This window comes from Petaurus breviceps, unplaced genomic scaffold (assembly GCF_028583685.1).
Source record: "Petaurus breviceps papuanus isolate PSGF00001 unplaced genomic scaffold, PetGlider_PUasm1.0 166, whole genome shotgun sequence".
NCBI classification, from domain to species: Eukaryota; Metazoa; Chordata; class Mammalia; order Diprotodontia; family Petauridae; genus Petaurus; species Petaurus breviceps.
In genome coordinates, this window is record NW_027185737.1 from 505,764 (window position 1) to 528,463 (window position 22,700).

At 38.4% G+C, this 22,700-nt stretch overlaps 1 protein-coding gene across 1 annotated transcript in view; it reads left to right on the plus strand.

Moving 5' to 3' along the window:
• The window catches only part of GARIN2 (golgi associated RAB2 interactor family member 2), a 61,587-nt gene that overhangs the window by 27,881 nt on the left and 11,006 nt on the right, over nt 1-22,700 (plus strand). The window contains exon 3 of the mRNA XM_069082446.1: nt 19,079-19,349. Within this exon, the coding sequence (XP_068938547.1) occupies nt 19,079-19,349 (271 nt within the window). The remainder of the gene's footprint in view (nt 1-19,078; nt 19,350-22,700) is intronic.

Sequence of the window (22,700 nt, forward strand, 5' to 3'; positions counted from 1 at the left end):
TGAAGGTAGGATTTTTGCTGGGACTTAAAGAAAGCCAGCAAAGTCCGGAGACAGAAATGAGAAAGGAGGGCATTTCAAACAAGGGGGCTGGGGATAGGAGGGGATATATCACCAGTTAAAATGCCCAGAGCTGAAGATGAGGTGTCCTGTCCAAGAAACAGCAAAGAGGGCAGTGTCACTGAATCTAAGAGTAAGTGGAGAGTTTAAGATGTAAGAAGACCAGAACAATGGGGAACTAGGTTATAAAGGGCTTTAAATGCCAACAGAGGATTTTGTGTTTGATCCTAAAGGTAATAGGAAGTCACTGGAATTTCTTAAGCAGGAGGTGACATAGTTGAACCTGATGTTTAGGAAAATCACTTATTAGCTGAATGGAAGATGTACTGGAATGGGGAGAGACTTATGGCAGTCAGATCAACCAGCAGGTTATTGCAATAGTTCAGGCATGAGGAAATGAGGGTCTGAACCAGGGTTGTACAATTATCATCATAAGAACATATTAAAAAGATGTTACAGAGGTAAAATTGACAAGCCTTAGCAACATATTGGATTGGGGGTGAGTGGGTGGAGATAAGAGGGAGACATAGAAGACAACTGCTACATTGCAAGCCTCAATGACTGGAAGGATGGCAGTACCTTCTATAGTAACAGGAAAGTTTTAGAGGGTTTTGGAGGGGAGAAGATCATGATTTCAGTTTTGAACACACTGGGTTTAAAATGTCTGCTGGATGTCCAATCTGAGATGTTTAATATAAGCAGTTACACATACACGGGTGAAGGTCAGCAGGGGAGTAAGGACTGGAGAAGTAGATCTAAAAATCATCAACACAGAGATGATCATTGAATCCATAGGAATTGTTGAGATCACCAAGTGAAAATGGTATAAAGGGAGAAGAGGACAAAGCCCTGTGGGACATGACCTGGGCATGACCTGGATGAGGATCCAGCAAAGGAGACTGAGAAAGAGTGGTCAGATAGTTAGGATTAGGAGAGAGTGGTGTCCTGAAAACCTAGTGAGAAGAGAGTATTAGGGAGAAAACAGGGTTTTGACACTTTGACAGTGTCAAAGGCTTGCAGAAAGGTCAAGAAGGATGAGAATTGAGAAAAGGCCATTGGGTTTGGCAACTGACAGATCATTATTAACTTTGGAGAGAGTACTTTCAGTTGAATGACTGGAGAGAGTTAAGAGAGTGTGAAAGGATAGGAAGCAGAGGCACGTATTGTAGACATCTTTCTCAAGTTTAACCACAAAAGGCAGAAGAGATATGAGATAGAAGTATTAAATGAGTTTTTTGAAAATGGGAGAAACATGGTCATGTTTGCAGGCATTAGGGAAATAGCCAAATCTTCAACAAGAAGATATGGAAGATAAATGACAGTGGAGATGATTAGAGGCAGTAACTTGCAGGAGAAACATAAGGGAATGAGATCACCTGTGCAGGCAGAAGGGTTAACTTTGGCAATGAGAAAGGCCATCTCTTTGTGTTGGTTGATTGTTGTCCTTTGTTCTCAAAGAGGACCAAATTGATATCATACCTCTTTCTATGAGGCAGGGGTGAAAGAAGGGATAGAGGGCAGAAGGATCTGAGTGATATGAAAGACAGAGAGAAGACTGAGTTCTCAGTGAATGACCTCAATTTTTTCAGGAAATATGACAAGGTTTAAAGAGTTCTGAAAAAGTTTAGAAGGGCTACCATGCTAACTAGTGGGAAAGTGAATTAATTATGGAAGTGTAAGAGAATTGTCTAGACAGGGATAGGAACCTGAGACTTCAAGGTCCTCAAGTTCAGCCCTTTGACTGAATCCAAACTTCACGGAAGTCAAAGATCTGTTCTTGAGAACCTAGAGGGCCACTTGTGACCTTGAGGCCAAGGTTCTCCACCCCTGACAGCAGTGAGGACCCAGTTGAAGTTATATAACATAAATTTGTAGTGGCCCCAGTCACTATGTTTTCATGGTTTTCTATGGTTTCATTTGGTAATACATGAGTAGGAGGGAAGAAAAATGGAGTAATTCAAGACTTACACTTACAAAGCCTCAAGAGAAAAGGATAATGTAGAGTTGAACTGATTCACCAAGGGATCAAGATGAAAATGAGTGTGGCTAGTGCAAGGGTGATGGCCTGAAGCTTTGAAGATTGGAAGTCACAGTGTGGACAAAGCAGAGGCAAAGGCCAATAATAGACTAGGATAATAAAATAATGGAATTTCAGAGTTCATGAACATGAAGGGCAGTGCAGTTGTGAATGATGGCAGTTTCAAGGGTATCTTTGAATAAGGTCACAGGAAATAAGTAGGTTGAGGAACTGGAAGATTAGGGTATTTGAGGGAGTATCTATCTCTCTATCTATCTATAAACTAGAAAATGGAAGTAGAAAAGGAAAAGATTTAGGATGAAGGCAAGTTTTTTGCCTATGGAATAAATATTCCATAGGGCACAGGGAAAGGGTTGGGCAATATTTGGTTGGGATTTGGGGGTGAGAAAATTGAGGGGGATGAGAATAAGAAATCTGGTAGTCAGGGTTGGGAAATAGGGTTTAGATGACAAACTACTGGGGTTCAGAATGGAACGTGGAAGGTATGATCAGGTAGAAGTTTATAAATTATTAAGTGAAAAATTTAGATTTGCAAAGCCAACAGTTTTGTAATGGAAGCATGGAGTTATTTCAGAACCTTGGGCAAATCAGGTGAGGGGGCAAGAACTTGGAGCAGAAGTAGTGGTGATACTCTCCTTCTCCAAGGCAGGAGACCAGGCCGGAAACATGACATGGCAACCTCTCTCTACATCTCAGCAAGAGGAGACCAGTGAGATGAAATGGTGTTTCCCCTCTTTGCACAGGAGGTTGCAGATTAGGCAGAATATGTGCAAGGTATGAACATATCTCTCCACTTTACAATTTCATAAGAGCCTGGAAATCAGGCAAGAGACCCATGCAGTATGATGGAAACCCCACCCCCACCCCTTTCACTCCTATTAAACTCCTACTGGAGTCTGGAGATCAGACAGGAGACATGTGCTATAAGACAGAATTAACAGACAGAAGGCACCTCTCTTCTCCTCTTCCATTCTTGAGGCTGGAGGTCAGCCTGCATCTCCTCTTCCCTCAGAAGGATGGATACCAGGTAGGAAATGTGCAACAAATGGAAGGAATGCCTCACAATGGAAGGCTCCCCTACCTCTCCTCTTCACACTTCTACCAGGGGCTGGAGATCAGGCAGAAGATCTTGGCAAGATGGAAGGCTCATGGCAAGCATAAAGTACATGAAGAGGGGTAATGCATAATAAAACTAGGTAGGGTAGAGCCACATTGTGAAGGGCTTTAAACTCCGTAAAGAAATGTTATGATTAGAGCACTGGAGTCAGGAGGATCTGAGTTCAAATTCGGCCTCAGACACTTAACACAAAACTAGCCATGTGACCTTGGGCAAGTCACTTAACCCCAATTGCCCTACCTTCCCCCCTGCAAAAAGAAAAAAAAATCTAAAAAAAAAAAAAGAAATTGTCAAAAAAATGTTATTATTGATCCTAGAATTTTAGGTAGCCCCTGGAATTTATTGAGCAGAGGAGTGACATAAAAATCACTTCGGAAATACCATGAAGAAGGATTCAAGAGGAGAGTAGAAGACCAAGTAGGAGACTACAGCAATAGTCTGGGTGTGAGGCACAAAGGTCCTGGATTATGGTGATGACCCTGGGAGTGGAGAGAAGGAAACCAATGTAAAAGATGCAGAAGGAGACCTGGCAAGACCTGGAGATTCATTTCATATATGGAGTATTGAAGATACCAAAGTTGTGAAACTCTGTCTCCCAGTTTACTTTCATATCTCTTCCTTTCTCACTGTAAATCTGTCAGGAGGAGTTGGGGTGGGGGAGATAAGGCAGGATATGTAGAGCAAAGGAACATTCCTTCAGGAGTTAGTTACCTACATGAGTCACACATGTGAGTGTGCAATAGTTTCTCTCTCTGTCTCTCTCTGGTCTCCGCCTTTGTATCTGACCATTTGAGTTCTCTGATGCACAACTGAAGCAAAGAAGGCTGGCTCAATGAAAGAATGTTTATGTTTATATTGTTGTAATGTTATTTGGTAGAAGTATCAAACTCTTAGCTATACTGGCATTCACTTGTGACTCAGACCCCTAGTTTGTGACAGTGTTAAATATAATTTCCACTCCTTCTCAAACCCTAGTTCAGGCTCACATCTACTATTTCAATAACCTATAACTAGTTTCCCTACAGGAAGCAGGTAGGTGGCTAAGTGGATAGAGTGTCAGGCCTGGAACAAGAAAGACCCAAGTTCAAGTCCAGCCTCAAACACATACTGTGTGACCCTGGGCACATCATTTAACCTCTGTTGGCCTCAGTTTTCTCATCTATAATATGAGCTGGAAAAGGAAATGACAAAGCACTCCAGTATCTTCCAAGAAAACCCCACAGACAGTATATTCCACAGAGTCACAAAGAGTTTGACATGACTGAAAAAGTTACCCGAACTCTTTCTGAAGTCTCGTTCATTATCTACTCAGATATCAAAGTGATTTTTCTAAAGTGTAGATCTATCCGTGTTACCCTTCCTGCTTGCTCAGTGAATAGAAGCTCTATTACCTTCAGGACCAAATATAAACTCCTCTGTTGAGAATTAAAAGTTCTTCATACCTTTTCAGTCTTCTTGTATTTATTACCCTCCATACACTCCACCTTCCAGCTATGCTGGCCTACTTGCAATTCATTAAACATCATCTCTCATCTTCATGCCTTTGCACAGACTATGCCCAATGCTTGGAATGTTCTGCCCCCTCACCTCCACCTCTGAGCTTTTGTCTTCCTTCAAGAGGAAGCTCAAAGCCCATCTTCTTCAGGAGATCTTTACTGGTCTCTCACTCTTTCAGATGACTTATCTGTTCTTTATGTAGCGTGTATGTGCTTAGTTATTTCCATGCTGTCTTCCCAATCAGAATGTGTACTCCTTGAAGGCAAGGACTGCCTTTCTTTCTATTCTTAGTGCTTAGCACAGGGCCTGGTTATATAGTATGCATTTAAGAAATGTTGCTGATTTACTATTTTCATAGCTTCAGTGTTACATGGCCTCTGGGACAGGGTATCTGTACCCACATTAGTGTTCTCTGGCTGATAATATAAGGTAAAGTCATAGTGGGTTGGTACTGCTACCTATCTCTTTCAAGCAGCATTCAATTAAGCAATGGTCAGAATGTTGGTGAATTGTTATTAATTCACATTTGCAACTTTGTACATAATACATACTATGTAATGCATAATAGGAATTTGTATGTAATAGGAATTTGAAAACTGCCTAACATGCGGGGATTTGTAGTTCAAAGGAAATTTCAGTCCAGAGAACCATTTAGGATTATCCCTGACGAAGAAGGTAAACTTGAGTAGTGCCTGAGAATTCTTTTTTTTTTTTTTTGGCAGGCAGGGCAATTGGGGTTAAGTGACTTGCCTAAGGATACATGGCTAGTAAGTGTTAAGTGTCTGAGGCTGGATTTGAACTCAGGTCCTTCCGATTCCAGGGCTGGTGCTCTATTCACTGTGCCACCTACCCTGAGAATTTTTAGAGGGATACATTCAATCTTCATGACATAGACTAAGAGAAAAGAAGTGAGCATTTCAAGAGCAGAGGAGAGAGAGCCTCCCTTAATGATCCGACCCAGAATCTGTGACAAAAGTACGACAACAACCAACAAATGGAAAAAAACAAAGGAAGATGGTGAAAGGAGGCTTGAACTACATAGGATCCAGAAGGGAGAGATTAAGGACAGCTTTCAAGTCCGATAAAGCAACTTAGTAAAAGACAGGGACTGAAGCTATTGCTTGTATTTACCTCTTCAAAGACTAAGGAAATATCTGCTTTTTCTCCAAGCATCTCTCTAGTAAGATACTCTAACATACTTTGCTTGCTTCTTTTTGCCTAAACATTTCTTGTATTATCCTGATTTTTGCCTCAAACATAAAGAGATCTGGAGTCAGCTAGAGATAAACATAAATTTAAATTAGGGCAGATTGCCAAATCTCTGCATGAATGTCAGGAATTTTCTTATCTGGGGAGCAAGATTCTTGTGATTGTTTTCTTATGTAGTTTTTCATCTAATATAAACTACTTATAACAGCAAAAAAGGGTTTACATGGATCTCTGAAGGCCATCATTTTGCCTCTAAGATATAAAAAAGTGAGTTAATTGTTGTAAGAGTGTGTGGTTAAATAAATAAATTGCCAGAGAAAAATGGGGTGAGGAGAAGGTGATAACAACATACTGATAACAATAAATAACCGATAACACCCCAACATCCATTCTCTTTTCATCTAAACCCTTCTCCCCTCCTACCTTCCCTATTACTATAGAGGGCAACACCATACTCCCATCTCCCAGGCTTGCAACCTAGGAGTCATGCTCAACTCCTCACTATCTTTCCCCGTACTCCTGTACTACCATATTCCAGCTGTTGCCAAAGCCTGTTAATTTCACCTCTGCAACATCTCTTAAATATGCCCCCTTCTCTCCTTTGATAGTGTCACCACTCTAGTGCAGACCCTCATCACCTCATGCCTGGACTATTGTTAATACCCCATTGGAAGGTTTGCCTGCCTTGAGCCTTTCCCTATCCCAATCCGTCCTCTATTCAGCCATAAAAATGACATTCCTAAAACATATATCACATCATGTTATCTGAGAAAGTATCGAAGAAAACTGAGCAGACATCATAGAAACAGAAGGTAAAGTAGAAATGGAAAGAATCCACTGATCACATCCTGAAAAACTTCCCAAAATGAAAACTCCCAGTAATATTTTAGCCAAATTCCAGAGCTCCCAGGTGAAGGAGAAAATACTGAAAGCAGTCAAAAAGAAATAGTTTAAATAGAGCCACAGTCAGGATTATATAAAATTATATAAGATTTAGCAGCTACCAATATAAATAAATGAAGAGCTTGGAATATGTTATTCCAGAGAGTGAAGGATCTAGGCTTACAACTAAAAATAACCTACTCAACAAAAAACTATGTATAATTTTAGAGGATCTTTAATGAAACAGAACACTTTCAAGCATTTGAGATGAAAAGACCAGAGCTGAATAGAAAATTCAACATACAAATATAGGAGCCAAGAGAAATATAAAAGTTTATACATGAGAAAGAAATAATAAGAGACTAAACCAGGTTAAACTGTTTATATTCTTAAATGAGATGATACAACTCCTCAGAACTTTATCACTAGGGATCTTAGAGGAAGTCTAATCAGACAGAGGGCCTGGGTGATACTCTGTTGTGTTTGGATGATCTCAAAAGAAGAATGGAATGTATGGGGAAGAGGAATGCACTAAGAGAGAAGGGGAAAGGAGAGGTACAATGGGGAAAATTATCTCACATAAATGAGGTGCACAAGGAGTAGTTTATACAGCAGAGGGGACAGTGAGAAGGGAGTGGATATCATTTGAACATCACTCTATTCTGAACTGTTTAAAGGAGGGAAAAATAGGAGTGGCTAGGTGGCACAGTGAGTAAAGCACCAGCCCCAGAGTCAGGAGGACCTGAGTTCAGTTCTGGCCTCAGACACTGTAATGGGAATGTAAATTTTTCAGATCTTCCCTGCCCCTAGGCTAAAGTGCACCTGAAGCCTGGGGTGGGAGACTTGTTTTTCAGTAGATACTTCCTGATTGGCCAGTGAGTCAATAAGGTTGTTACATTCTCTGAGCCAGGAGAAGGCTATAAAGCCCTGATGTGCAGCTTTGTTTTGGGGCTCACTTTGAGAAGTGTTCTGTGATTTGATATGGATTCTGGGAAGCCATTATCCAGAGCCCCCCGGCTTTGAAAAACCCAGATGTTGAAACCCAGATATTGATTTGGTATGGATGTTATGTTTGGACAGTTTGGAAAGCTGTCTACTTGATCTGTTTCTGTCTTGATAATTCTGCCTGTATACTTTGAAGTTCGGGGTGCTGACCTTTTTCCCCTGAACGAGGTAAATGATATATGTTTGACTGATTAAAGTAAGCTTGTTAACCCATTTTGAGTTGCTCTCCTTTATCAAAGCAGATCCAAGAACCTGTATGGGCAGCAAACCCTGAGGATGCTTGGGGTGCTTGCTGCTATAGACACTTAACACCCACACCAAAAAAAAAACAACAACTAGCAGTGTAACCTTGGGCAAGTTACTTAACCCCAATTGCCCTCCAAAAGGCAAAAATAAAATAAAATAAAGGAGGGAAAAATATGTATACACACAGTTGGTTGCAGAAATACATCTTACCCAGCAGGCAGATGGGGAGAAAAGGCATTAAGGGAAAAGAGATGAATAAGAAGGAGAACAGATTAAGGGAGTCATTAGTCAGAAGCATAACAGACTCTTAAAGAGGAAGGAGAAAGGGGGGGGGGAGAGAGAAGAATAAATATAAGCAAATGAGATGGGGGAAAATACACAGAAATCATAACTCTGAATGTAAATGGGATGAACTCATCCATAAAACAAAAAAAGATTGCAGAATGGATAAAAAACCAGAATCCAGCAATATGTTGTTTACTAGAAACGTACTACAATCAGAAAGATACTAGAGCAGAATTTATTATAGTTGGAGTTAAAAAGGTAGGGGTAGCAATCATGATATCAGAAAAAGGAAAAGCAAAAACAGACCTAATTAAAAGAGAGAAGAGGAAAAAACCTATATTATGCTAAAAAGTTACCATAATTAATAACAATACCAAACATATGCATCAAATGACACAATATCTACATTCTTTTGTTTTTTTGCCTTTTGGAGGGCAGTTGGGGTTAAGTAACTTGCCCACGGTTACACGGCTAGGTTTTTTGTGTGTGGGTGTTAAGTGTCTAAAGCTGGAACTGAACTCAGGTCCTCCTGACTCTGGGGCCGGCACTTTACTCACAGCGCCACCTAGCCACCCCTGACAATATCTACATTCTTAAAGGAAAATTTAAATTAATTACTGGAGGAAAGGGTATAACTATAATACTGAGGAGAGGGGGGTCTCAATTTGTCCCCTTTCAAATACAGAGAAATATAACCATAAAAAGAGAAGTTAAGAAGAAAAGAATTTTAGTAAAGATAGATATGATAGACCTGTAGAGAATACTGAATGGGAATAGAAGTGAGTATACTTATTTCTCAGCTGTGCATGGAAAACTGATCATGTATTAGGGCACAAAATCTTTACAAAGAATGCAGAAAAGAGGAAATGTTAAATACCTCTTTTACTGACCATAATGCAAGAAAGAAAAAAAAACTTGCATTCAAGCAAAGATTAAAAATTAATTGGAAACTGGATAATTTAATCTTAAAGAATGGGGGTGGGGGTGGTCAAAGGATAAATCATAGAAACAACCAATAATTTCATTAAAGTTAATTACAACAGTGAAACAACATATCAAAATTTGTGGGATATAGCCAAAGCAGTACCTAAGGGAGAAATTTCTATCTCTAAACACATTAATGAAGGAGAAAAAGAATTGATCAACAAATTGGACAGGCAACTAAAAAAATTAGGAAATCAACAAATTAGAAATTTTCAATTAAACACTTAAATAGAAATTCTAGAAATCAAAGGAGATATTAACAAAATTGAAAGCAAAAGAAAATTTAATAAATAAAACTAGAGGTTTATTTGGAAAAAATAAATTAGTTATGCTAGTAGCTAATTTAATTTAGAAAAATAAAGAAGAAAACCAAACTACCAGTATCAAAAATGGAAGAAGAAAAAAGAAAATTCACAACCAAGAAAGAAGAAATAAAGCAGTTATTAGGAATTACTTCACCTAGCTAAATTAGAATAAAACTGACAAGCTAAATGAAATGGATGAATATTTGCAAAAATATAAATTGAGCAATCCATAAATGAATGTTCCAAAGGAAAAAAATCTCAGGACCAGATGGTTTTACAAGAGAATTCTACCAAATATTAAAGAACAATTAATTCTGATACTACATTAATGTTTTGGGAGGAAAAGGTAAAGAAGATATCCTACCAAATTAATGTTATAAGATAAATATAGTATTGATGCCTAAAACTAGTTAAAATAGAGGAATAAAGTACAGACCAATTTCCCTAATGAATATTGATGCAAAATTTTTAAGTATAATACTAATAAAGAGATCATAGCAATATATCACAAAGATCATACATGACCAGGCTGGATTTATTTAAGGAATGCAGGTATTATTCAATATTAGGAAAACTATAAACATAACTAAACATTCTAATAGCAAAAACAACCAAAATTATCATTTCAATAGATGCAAAAAAAGCTTTTGACAAAATTGCTACACTTGTTACTATCTTAAAAAAAAACCTCTAGAAAGCATAGAAGTAAATGGAGCTTTAAAATAAGTAGTATCTCACTAAAACCAAGAGCCAGAATTATGAGGAAAAGTTAGAAGTTTTTCCAATAAGATCGGAAGTGAAATAAAGATGTCCATTATCACATTACAATTCAGTATTATACTAGAAATACTAGCTATAGTAATAGAATAAGAAAAAGAAATTAAAAGAATACGCAAAAGCAAAGAAGAAACAAAATCATGGGGGTTCTGGGGGAGATAATAGGATAGTTTATTTAGAAAACCCTAGAAATTCAACTAAAAAACTAATTATAATTAACTTCAGCAAAGTTTCAGGATATAAAACAAGCCCACATAAATCATCTGAATTTCTGTATATCACCAACAAAATATATATGGGAGTCTTTCTCAGGACATATGTAGACACATACTCCCTCTCTTGCTAGCTTGGTTCATTCAGTCTAACTTGCTTTCACTTTGGCAGGTCTAGGTATAGAAAGATCATTGCTACATGGTTACATTCAAATTCTCTTGGTGTCAAGGGATAATCCTATTGAGGTTATTGTCTCCTTCTAGTCACCAATCTAGCTATTAAGCATCCGCCAATACATTTGTTTATATATCCAGCCACTTATAAAACAACTTTGCCCTTAAAAAATCCATTTATTTAGGAATAAAGGTTAAAAAAAAAGCCCACCCACTATAGATGCCTTTATATTAAAGCAGCTGCAAGCATAAAAATACATTATAATCTACACATAAACTTTGGCCATACTCTCCCACAGATGCATTCAGTATCTTTGGGAGAGTAGGCACACTCAGAAACCTGTCAAGAAAGCACACAAGGGAGGAAAATCCATGTGCTTGGGGAAACTCACACCTTATTCCTGAAGACCTTGATGTAATTTATCTATTCAGGAACTTATGTGCTACATGAAACTATTTCTCTGCTTACTGATTGTCTTTGGTCCTCACCACTCTTAAGTTGGACAATTCCTTGTCTATACTCAAAGTTAGCATTTGCAGACTCTTCCAATTTATAATCCTCTTTAAAGGGTATAAAAAAAAATGTTTCCTCTTAATGTGAATCACAGGGATGTTGAAGACAGAAAACTGCAAAGCTCATCAGAATGGCTCTCTCCTAGGTTTAAAGGTCAGCCCAGGCTGTTATCCAAATGCTGATTTCTCTAATCAGAACAGAGCTCAAATCAACATAACTCATGTTTATTCTTTAAGCAAGGCAAAAAAAAAAAAAAATACACACACACACAAAAAACCCTAACTAGCTCTCTAAGATACAAAGTAGCTGCAAAGCTTGCTTTCTTTTCTGGTTTCCCTTTTCAAACCTGCTGTGGGAACAGAGAACAACAGGCACTTAGGAAAAGTTTAATTTCTCTCCAACTCTAGGCCATTGTCAAGGACAATTACCTGTCCAATAACTATTACTTGGCCAACGAAATCAATTCTCTCTCCTACATGTCAGGAATTTGAAAAGGCCTTCTGTCAGATGACTGCCTCTACTACCTATCACTCTAATGAACATGTTTTCCAACCCTTCAATGTTTTCAATCTTGACCACATATTCTTATTACCACTTAACATTCAGGTTCCTTACCTAGTTTCCTTTATCTGCCATGACTTAGCCTCCTGGTAGTCAATGAATCACCTTTCACTCCTCTTCCTCCTCCTCCTCCTCTGGTAGTCATACTCTTACATGAGGGTGCTCTGTCCAAAGGAATGTAAATTTTGACCACTTATACTTCACAAAGCATCTTGAGGTTTGGGTGCTATTTTTTTTCTTCCACATTTATTTATTCTATCATTTTAAAAAACTGTCTCCTATAGTTTTCATTTATAATTTCTTGAAATATAGCTCTGAAAAACCAGGCTTTGATAAAGCCCACTGGGATACAAATTAAGGTACTTGACTATACCTTTAAATTCAAATTGTTCTGGCTTTCATTGATGGGTCAACAACAGGCCCCTGTCCAACCCTCTCTTGCTCATTGTTTGGGTTTTGATGGCTCAGAGTGAATGTAAATAGCAATTGTTTTTGTTCTGGCCTGAAACTCTGAGGATCTTCCCCTTCCCTATTGTAATGCCATGCACAAGCAGCTTTCCAGAAGAATGCTACCATGAACAGCTTTTAAGTTTCTGATTACATGGTATAGTGAACACTCTATTCAACAACAAATCAAAGTAAAACATTCACAATAAATCAAGGTACAGCATTCACAATGTTACAACTTATCACAATATAGTATTCGCAACAGCTTATCATTAAAATGGCCACATAGTTTTCACCAAAGTGGTCACAATATTTAGAACAAAGAACAATCATCTCAAAGTACAATAGTCGAAGTCTTCCACTGTGGGGCACACTAAGTTAACTCAATCAGTCACTTATTCAGCAATCAATCACTAAGTACAATCATTACAAAATACACAAACACGCCACCCCTAGGTCACTAGTAAACTACAATTTCATCATTACTCAGTACCCAGGGAGAGGTCTTTTCATCTTGACTTGGGTCGGGTTGTCAAATTCTCTGGATCCCCTTCCATGGTCCCTGATTCTACCTAGATTCACCAACCAGACTGTCACCTGGGTTCAATGGCAGACAGCTCCCAGTTCCTTGTTCAGCTCTCTGGGTAGGTCCTGCTCCACACTGAAGTTCACAGGGTCCAGTCCATCTCAAATCCTTCACAATTTCTGCTTCTGGGAATTCAAGGCTCAACCAAGCCACAAACAAAATCCCTGCATCCCTGTCATGCTTCCTCAGTCTTCTGCAGCTCATTCAAAAAATCAGAATCACCTTATCCAGTCTGCGATAAGGGGGCTCCTGGGTTCCTGGGCTCCTGTTCAGAAGAAGCTTCACCACCACAAGTTCTCAGGAAATTCTGGCTCAGTTCTGGATTTTCTCTTCTGTAGCTGCTCTGTCTCCAGATTGTTGTCCCAAGAAATTCTGACTGTGCCTCTCTGGGGCTTTTCTTATACACATAGCATTAGCTACTTCCTGTTTCAGCCAACCCCTTCTTCTTATGTCAGGAACAGGGATTCATACCTTCTGTTTCTTTCACAGAGATTTGATTAATTACTAAGTGGTAAGTACCTGCTTACTTGCCAATACAAAAAGGGGTCTTCAAATTCAAATTACATTACCATTACACTTATTGATTCTTTTATGAAGGCAAACTAGATCATTTTTTGCCTCCATTCTTACCTAGCCTTTAATTATTGAATGTTTCCTCAGATACACTGAGACCTAGGGAAGATCTTAGCACCTTTCTAGCACCTCAGGACAGTGTGAGGGACCTTAGAATCCTTGGGCCTAGGCTCTTTTGATCAGAGCACTGTGGCACTGTGTTGGTAAACACAGTGCTGGTTGCTGTCTGCTGACACTCCCTGAGATTTTCAAGGTCCTCCAACCTGGGCTTTCTGAATTGACGTTAATCTGTCCCAGGGGAACCTTCTACTCTTGCCACCTCTGGACACAGAGCCATGCAGGCTACATGTATCCTATCTCTACTCCTTCTGGCTTTCACTTTGCTTGGATATCATTGGGATAAAAGTTAGCATTGTTCTCACTTGGTTTTCTTTTTTTTTTTTTTTTAAGCAATCGGGGTAATTTTTTAAGTAACTTGCTCAAGGTTACACGGCCAGTTATTTCTGGGTGTGGTGCTGAGTGTCTGAGCCCGGGATTCGATCTCCAGGTCGTCCCAACACTGGAGCCGGTGCTCTTACTCGCTGAGCCACCTGGCCGCCCCTTCTCACTTGGTTTTCTTGATCATTATTTGGTCTGGTATGAACTTCAAAGTTTTGTTCCAAAAGTCTTTTTTATATATACATTAGTTTTTACCTCAGACACTTACTAGCTATAAGACCTTGAGCAAATCGCTTACCCTGTATTTACCTTAGGTTGCTCAACTGTAAATTGGGAGTAATTATAGCACCTACATGGAAAGTTGGGGAGATTGGATTGATATTGATAAAGCACTTGATACAGTATCTGGCACAGAGTAGGTGTTATATAAATGCTAGTTATTGCTGTTGTTGCTGTCTTCAAATGTTTATGACTTCTTGTAGTTTGGGTTTTTTTTTTTAGTTTTATCTTCCTTAGTCAAAATATACTTATATGCAAATAATCTGAGGGACAATTCCCTTCTGTTCTCAAGTGGTTAACATGGTCTATCAATCCATGAATTGTTTCTTTGTGTTCATGTTTTCTAGTTATGAATAAATAACATTTTTTTCTCTTTTCCTCTAAACCACCAAATTATACATACTCATGCAAGTGAGGGTTTGTTTTCTGTCCAAAATTGCTCAAATCTCATCTAAAATCTATGGTTTCTTCATATACATTTATATCTTTAATTAAGTCAGAGTTCTTCTGTTGCTTTTAGGTACCAAGGTGTTCATCTATAACAGCAACAGTATCCTACATCCTTTAACAGCTGGTAAAATTCTTTCTGTCCCTTTTGGTATTAAATTAGTCTTATGACTGTATCAGTGTCTTATAGGGACAGTTTACTATACTGTGTCTTGATTTTTGTAAGTTTTCAGGTCCCAGATCAATTCTTTTATGAAGGCAAAGTAGGCCATCTTTTGGACTTACTTCTTATCTAGCCTTTAACTACTGAATGGGCATTTCCTCAGACAAACCGAGATATGGGAAAGACCCTACCTTAAAAAGGCCAAGGTCTCCCACTGCATGTCTTGCCACTGGACTCCAATGGATCTGGAAGACAGAATGAATCTTATGACTTTGCACAGCTCTACCTCACTTAAATCAAGTTCATTTGCAAGTCAAGACATCATTCTCTTGATGTCATTGGCCCTCTTCCAGAACAAAGGATGAACAACAACAACAAAAGTTCTCCACAAATATCTCTTGGAATCTCACTTAGACTGTAAGATTTCTGAGGACAAGATCAATAAAATCCATACCCTTTCTTCCTTCTTTTTTCCTTCCTTTCTTTCTTCTTTTCCTCATAAGTTAATCATTTAATCATTTATTAAGCATCCACTATGTATGAAATACTCAGCTAATGTTAGAGATACCAAGAAAACACTAAAATCATCCCTGCCCTCATGGAATTTACATTCTAATGGTAGAGAGATTGTGTGTGTATGGATATTTATACTCATAGGTACTTTTGTATGTATATACAAGACATACAAAGTTAAGACAAGATAATCTTGGATGAGAAGGCAGAAGCAGCTGGGAAAGTTTTTGGCAGAAGTGGCAGTTAAGATAATTCTTGAAGGAAAACAAGAATTCTGAGATACAGAGGAAAGGCAGTGGTCAACGCAAAGGCAAAGAGACAAGAGAATTTAGCAATCAGTAGACATTCAATTAGATGTTGAGGATCCAAAATGAAAGTGTATACATATTTTAATATACAATATTTCCTTCAGTAAGCATGTAAACAAAGTCTGTGCATAAAATATGAGTGGAAAAAGAGCAAAACTAGGAATAAGGGAGACCTCAATACTAGTCTTTTTTTTTTCAAATGCTTTATAACTTCTGGTTTACACCATTCATTTTTGTCACATTTTGAATTAAAAAAATTTTCCCTGTTTTTCCCCTACCCACTGCCCCAAAATAGCAGTCCCACAGGATATCCCCTCCAATCTGCTCTCTCCCATATCTTTTCCCATACCCCCTTCGACTTTTCCAGCAGGCCATGGTGGATCTCTATGCCCCAGTGCCTGTATATCTTATTTCCCAATTACATGAAAAATAGTATTAATAATAGTATATATATATATATATATATATATATATATATATTTTATTTTTTTTTTTTTTTTAACATTTGATTTTAAAACTTTGAATTCCAGATTCATTCCCTTCCTCCCTTGTCACCCACCCTTACTGGGAAGATAAGCAATTCAGTATAAGTTGTACATGTATAGCTATGCAAAACAATAACATAGTAGATATATTGTAAAAGACTGCCTATATTTCCCTCCCTCCTATCCCACCTCTCACTTGTTCTATTCTCTACTTTGATCCTGTCCCTTTTCAAAAGTGGGTGCTTCCAACTTCCCTCCCCCCTCAGCCTGCCCTCCCTTCCATCATCTTCCCTCTCATCCCCTTCCCCCCTACTCTCCTATAGGGTGAGATACCCTATTTAGTGTGTATGTCATTCTCTCCCTGAGCTAATTTCAATGAGAATAACATTTTGCCTTTTTACCTTCCTGTTCTTCCCCTCCATTGTAGCTATTTTCCCTTGCCTCTTCTATATGAGATAATTTACCCCATTCTGTCTCTCCCCATCTCCTCTCATTATATTCTCTCTCACCTCTTAATTTCACCTTTTAAGTATCATCCCTTCCATTAAATTCGTCCTGTGCCCTCTATGTATACATGTAAATATATATACACACATTCACATATGTATTCATATGCCCATATACCCTCATGTATAGACATATATTCCCTTCAACTATTTTCATACTGAGAAAAGTTTCATCAGTTATAATTATCATTTTTCCATGTAGGAATATAAATAGTTCAACTTTGATAAGTTCCTTATGATTTCTTTTCCCTGTTTACTTTCTCATGCTTCTCTTGCTTCTTGTATCTGAATGTCAAATTTTCTATTCAACTCTGTTTTTTTCAGCAAGAATACTTGAAAGTCCTCTATTCCACTGAATGACCATATTTTCCCCTGAAACATGATCCTCAGTTTTGCTGTGTAGGTGATTCTTGATTTTAATCCCAGCTCCTTTGACTTCCAGAATATCATATTCCAAGACCTTCGATCCCTCAGTGTCAAAGCTGCCAGGTCCTGGGTTATCCTGATTGTGTTTCCACAATATTCAGATTGTTTCTTCCTGGCTGCTTGTAATATTCTCTCCTTGATCTGGGAATTTCAGAACCTGGCTATAACATTCCTAGGAGTTTCCTTTTGGGGATCTTTTTCAGGAGGTGATCAGTGGATTCTTTCAACCTCTATTTTGCCCTCTCGTTCTAAAACATCAGGGCAGTTTTCCTTGAGAATTTCTTGGAGGATGATTTCTAGGTTCTTTATTTGATCATGGCTTTGAAGTAGTTCAATAATCTTTAAATTATCTCTCCTGGATCTATTTTCCAGGTCGGAGGTTTTTCCAATGAGATATTTCACATTGCCTTCTATTCTTTCATTTGTTTGGATCTCTTTAACAGCATCATGATTTGTCATAAAGTCACTAGCTTCCATTTGCTCAAATCTAATTCTGAAGGAATGATTCTCCTCAGTGAGCTTTTGAGGTTCTTTTTCCATCTGGCAAATTTGGCTTTTTAAGGCATTCTTCTTCTCATTGCCTTTTTGAGCCTCTTTTGCCATTTGAGTTGGTCTATTTTTTAAGGTGTTATTTTCCTCAGTCAAGCTGTTAACTCTCATTTCATAATTTTCTTGCATTGTTCTCATTTCTCTTCCCAATTTTTCCTCTACTTCTCTTACTTGCTTCTTAAGGTCCTCTATGGCCTGTAACCAGCTTGTATTTTTCTTTGAAGCTTTTGGTGCAGGAGTTCTGACTTCACTGTCTTCCTCCTGTTCCATGCTTTGATCCTTTTTGTCACCAAAATAGGAGTGTAAAGTTGGGGTACCCTGTTTATTTTGCTTCCTTTGCTCGCTTATGTCACCACTCAGTCACTTGACCCCTAGGCTTTTTGCCACAGTAGGACCTTGCCACCAGACAGGGGAGTTTCATACCAAATGCTGGGGTTTTCTCAGCTGCTGAAGGTATTAGTTGGGTGCCCTCTCTGAAGCCTCCACACACTTTCACAAGCTGGTTGCACACCTCAGGACCTCCACCCTAGACCGCAATCCAGATCTAAGCAGGTTAAAGCAAGAGCAATTACCCCTCAGACTGGCCACTTGGTCCCCATACACTCTGCAGGCCAGGAGCTGAAGTTGCCATGTGATGGGGGCTGCAAGGCCGTGGCTTCTCAGCGGCTTCTCACCCCTGGGACAAAAGCTGATGCACTCCCAACTATTGGATCCCAAAGTCCACACTGCACTGACCTCTCACTTTGTCCTTTGCATCTATGTGTTGATAATTCTGGAAACCGCCACAGCTGCTGGTGATCTGAAGTCCCTCCAGCCGGTGGTTGGTCAGGCCTGCCCTGGGTCTAAAACCTCTGGCTCTGCTCCCAGAGCACCATGCTTCTCTGTGTCATTTTGTGGGTTCTGTAGCTCCAAAGTTTGTTCAGAGTCCCCTTTTTACATGAGTTGGGGGAGGTGAAAGCCAGAGCCCCACGGAACTCCTGTTTCTACTCCACCATCTTCAATGCTAGTCTTACTTGATCACTAACTTGTGTGAGCTCAGTCAATTTCAATATGCTTTAGTTTTCTCACTGATTACATTGGGATAATAATATCAGTTATACTTTCATCAAAGGATTAAAATAGAGCTAAATGAGATCATAGAATATGAAAGCACTTTGAAAAGTATCAAGCACCAAGTTTGGCCCCAGAGAAGAGTTGAGAAAATGTAGCTCTTTCCCTTCTTTGCAGAGGTGGGATACTGTGGGAGTGGAATGTTGCATATACTATCAGCCATGATTGATATGTTGGTGTGGCTGAACTTTGCTTTTTTCTTTTTTAATCTTTGTTACTAGGCATCGTTCTTTGGATATAAGACAGGGAAGAATATACCCTGAGATTAAAGTGACATAGAAAAAAATCAACTAAAAGATTTTTGAGAATAAAAAGTATAAACGATTATGCAAATGTAAAGTATTATTAGGTTTCCAGATGATATTACTTTTGAATTTGTTTACAGGGTTCTCCCCTTGCAGTTTGTGACTATTTCTGTTCATGATGCTCCAAAAATGTGCCTCAAAGTAAAGTTGGTGAGTGGACGTGCCTACTATCTTCAGCTTTATGCCCCCTCACATAAACAGGACATTCTATTCCAACAATGGATTGAGCTCATCTCTTTCTTGAAGTCTACTATAAAATCACAGAAGGCCACTGCCTTTACAGTAGGCCGAAAAGTTTCAAGCATCCGTGAGAACACTGGCAAAATGACCAATGCTGAGCATGATATTCAAGTAAGTCACACTGAGGATATTAAATATTTAATATTAATATGCAACCAAAGGTTATGCATTCTACTTGCATTTAAGGTAGTCTGATGGGATTAATTATCAATGTGCTAAGAATATTCTCTTGGAGATTCAATTTTAATATTGTTTATGCCTATAGAACAAAGTGGTTGGCAAGAAAATCACAATTCTAGGACATGTCTGCTGATCTGAGATCAAGAGTTACCCTCACTATCACCAAACATGTATATAGATACCCATAAAGATACATAGCATTATACTTATTTCTAACTAACAGTTTTAAGATGAAAGAAAATTGATTAATAATGGAGCAGATATTCCAGAGGGTGATGTCAAGATCTTAGATATGACTATATCTGTGTGCAGATGGGGTAGGGTGGAGGAATAGGTCAAAGGAAATTAGTAAATTGAGGAACAGGGAGATTAAAATATCAGTGCTTGAAATCCCTTGGTATGAGAGCATGAGTTGGGGAGGACAGCCAGGTCCTGAACACACTGAGGAAAGAAGGAGGGTATCATGGAAGTCTTTAAACAAGTTACCATCGATAGAAAAGTTAGTGAAAGAAGGAAGACTTCAAGGAAAAACCAAGAGTTCAGTTTTGAATATAGTGAGATTGAGGTATCAGTGGTATACTAAGGTGGAAGTATCTAATAGGAAATTAGAAATGCCTAATGTGTGAGGTTAGGGGTAGAGATCTAGACTTGGGAGTTATTTATATAAAGTTGCTAGAGAGTTAACAGCAAGAGAGGAGAGATAGAGAACTGAATAAGCCATGAATAGATACATACACAGGCTACTCCCTTGTTTAACATTTACACTCCAAGATTCCCAGAATGTGGCTGCTATCTTAGATTCAAGGGATAACTCTATGGGGTTATATTTCCAACACTTTAACTCCTGAATTTCCAAAGGTGTTCTTCCCATGAACAATCACCTAGTAGAATAAATTAATTCTTAGTAAAGGCACTTGCTTGAATACATAGCAAGAACAACAATTGCAAAAATATTTCTACCTCATCGAGAGTGTACTTTCCCCACAATATATGCTACTTTTGTGAAAAGAATAGGCATAAAACTAAAGTATAACTGTAGTGAGGTATACATATAGGGAACACATGTGGAAAAGGGGTAATTAACAAAACCTGGGACTAGAAGCTCTTTCTTGAGTCCACAGCCTGAAGGGTCATGTTCTTGAAGCTACCTCTTTCCTTGACTGACTGGCTCTATTTGCCCTCAGTATATCTCTTTGCTCCTACTAGTACAGTCTCTTGGATGACATAGTCAAGTCAGTGGTAGGAGAGAGAGAATTGTTTCAAGCAAAATTAGCTCCCTTTTAAAAAACATTTTAAAATTTATTTCTTTAAATATTTCCCAATTGCATTTTTTTTAACATTTTCAACATTCATTTTTTAAAATTTTGAGTTCCAGATTCTCTCCTTTCCCATTTCTCCCATCCCCCTTGAAAGGTCAAGTAATATATCAATTATACATATGAAGTCATGTAAAACATATTTCCAGACTAGTGATGTTGCACAAGAAAACACATACACACACACAGACACAAGAAAAATAAGGAAAGTGAAAAAAAAGTGTGCTTCAATATACACTCAGAGTTCATCAGTGCTCTCTCTAGATACGGATATCATTTTTTTTTTATCATATTGAAGTGACTCCTTTTTGAGGACCTTTTTCTTCTTCCACTTCTGGGTTTAATTCTCAAACTGGTGAACTTGTGAACAAATTGATTAAAATTAGTCTAGCTGTTTTATGTCCACAGTGGTGTGATTAGCTTGTTTTGTAATCAGTCAGACTGTTCCCTTCTTGGCCCAATCACCAATACAGTTCATACCTCATAAAGGGATCACACATATTTTATGAAACATTGTTTACACATGAAAACCTCTTCATGTATGATAACACTAAACTCCTTGGGATTATATTCTGCCTTCATAGTTACATTAATTGAAGAGGGAAGTAAAAACCCTTCTCTTATATTCTACTCCCAATTAAACATTTGTTATCAGCAAATAAACCAGAGTGCTTTCAACAAAGTCCATAAATCCCAAACTCTGGATAGCTCTTGGGGGAGATTCAAGCACTGTCCTTTCTAGTGCCTTCCCCACTTCATTACACTAAGAGAAAACAGAGAAAAGTCCATATGATACAATTTAGTATCAGGAAATTAACATTACTTTCAAATGCATGGTGATTCAACTTAACAGGATTTGTCATTTGACAAATTCTCATAGGTTAACCCCTGCAAAAACATTTCCTACCCAAAGACAATAAGCAAAGGGAAAAGAAAATCAGGTTTCTCATCTCAGAAGGAAAGCTTGCTTCCCTAGAATACATAAAGTTTTATTCACAGAGCTGAAGGACCTGGGATCAACTGGAAAACAACCCTTCATCCTTCAGGTGAGAAACCAAGCTACCCCTGGCTTGGTGCTGACTCACTGGCACCAAGAAGCAGCAAAGTTCCTCTCAGAGGTCCTTTCCCTCTCCATCTCCAACAAGGGGACCTTTTGCTTTGAGTTCAGTTAGGTACCAAGTACTATAACAAACTAGCACTGGATCCAGGGGGCCTGAGGAACTCACTCTCTTCTAAAGGACTTCTTTGCTCTTGACTTCATATATAGATCAACTTTAATCCCAGAAAATTCCTCCTGGGTACCTGCAACAACATACAGGTCCTTGAAACAGACAGGGAAATCCAACTACAGGTCCTAACAAAATATCTCATGCTCAAGGTACCCTAAAAGGTCTCCAGGAATCCTTTCATATGTAAGGAGAATCTTCCTGGAGTTTTAGACAAAAAAAATGTTCTCTGGGTCCTTATATCATATGGTAACTACCCAAATTTTCTCCAAGGATGCCTGAAATATATAAAGAATATAATTAGAAGTCTAAACTCACCCCTCAGGACAAGTAGATTAACTTAAAAAGAAAATAAATTTAGAAACTCCCAAAAGAGTTGTGAGGATCCCTCAAATGGACTGAGTCATTAGGGTTGATTACTGTGAGTTTCTAGGCCAGCAAGCAAACCTTATCCTATGGACCTGCATTACATGAAGATCTCAGAAATGCTGTCTTGACCCATCATAATAAAGGGAGTAGTCTAGTCAGATGTGTCAAACATGCAGCCCACAATACTTGAATGTGATCTGAACTAGATTAATAAAATGTAATTGGAAAATATTAACAAAATAAACAAAAACATAATAAAACATACATAATGTTAACATGTAGTTTTCTAAGTCATACTAAATATGCAGCCCAGAGGGATCCTTTTGTATGGTCTAGTGGTCCCCATTCTAGTCCAGGTTTCCTTAAAAAGG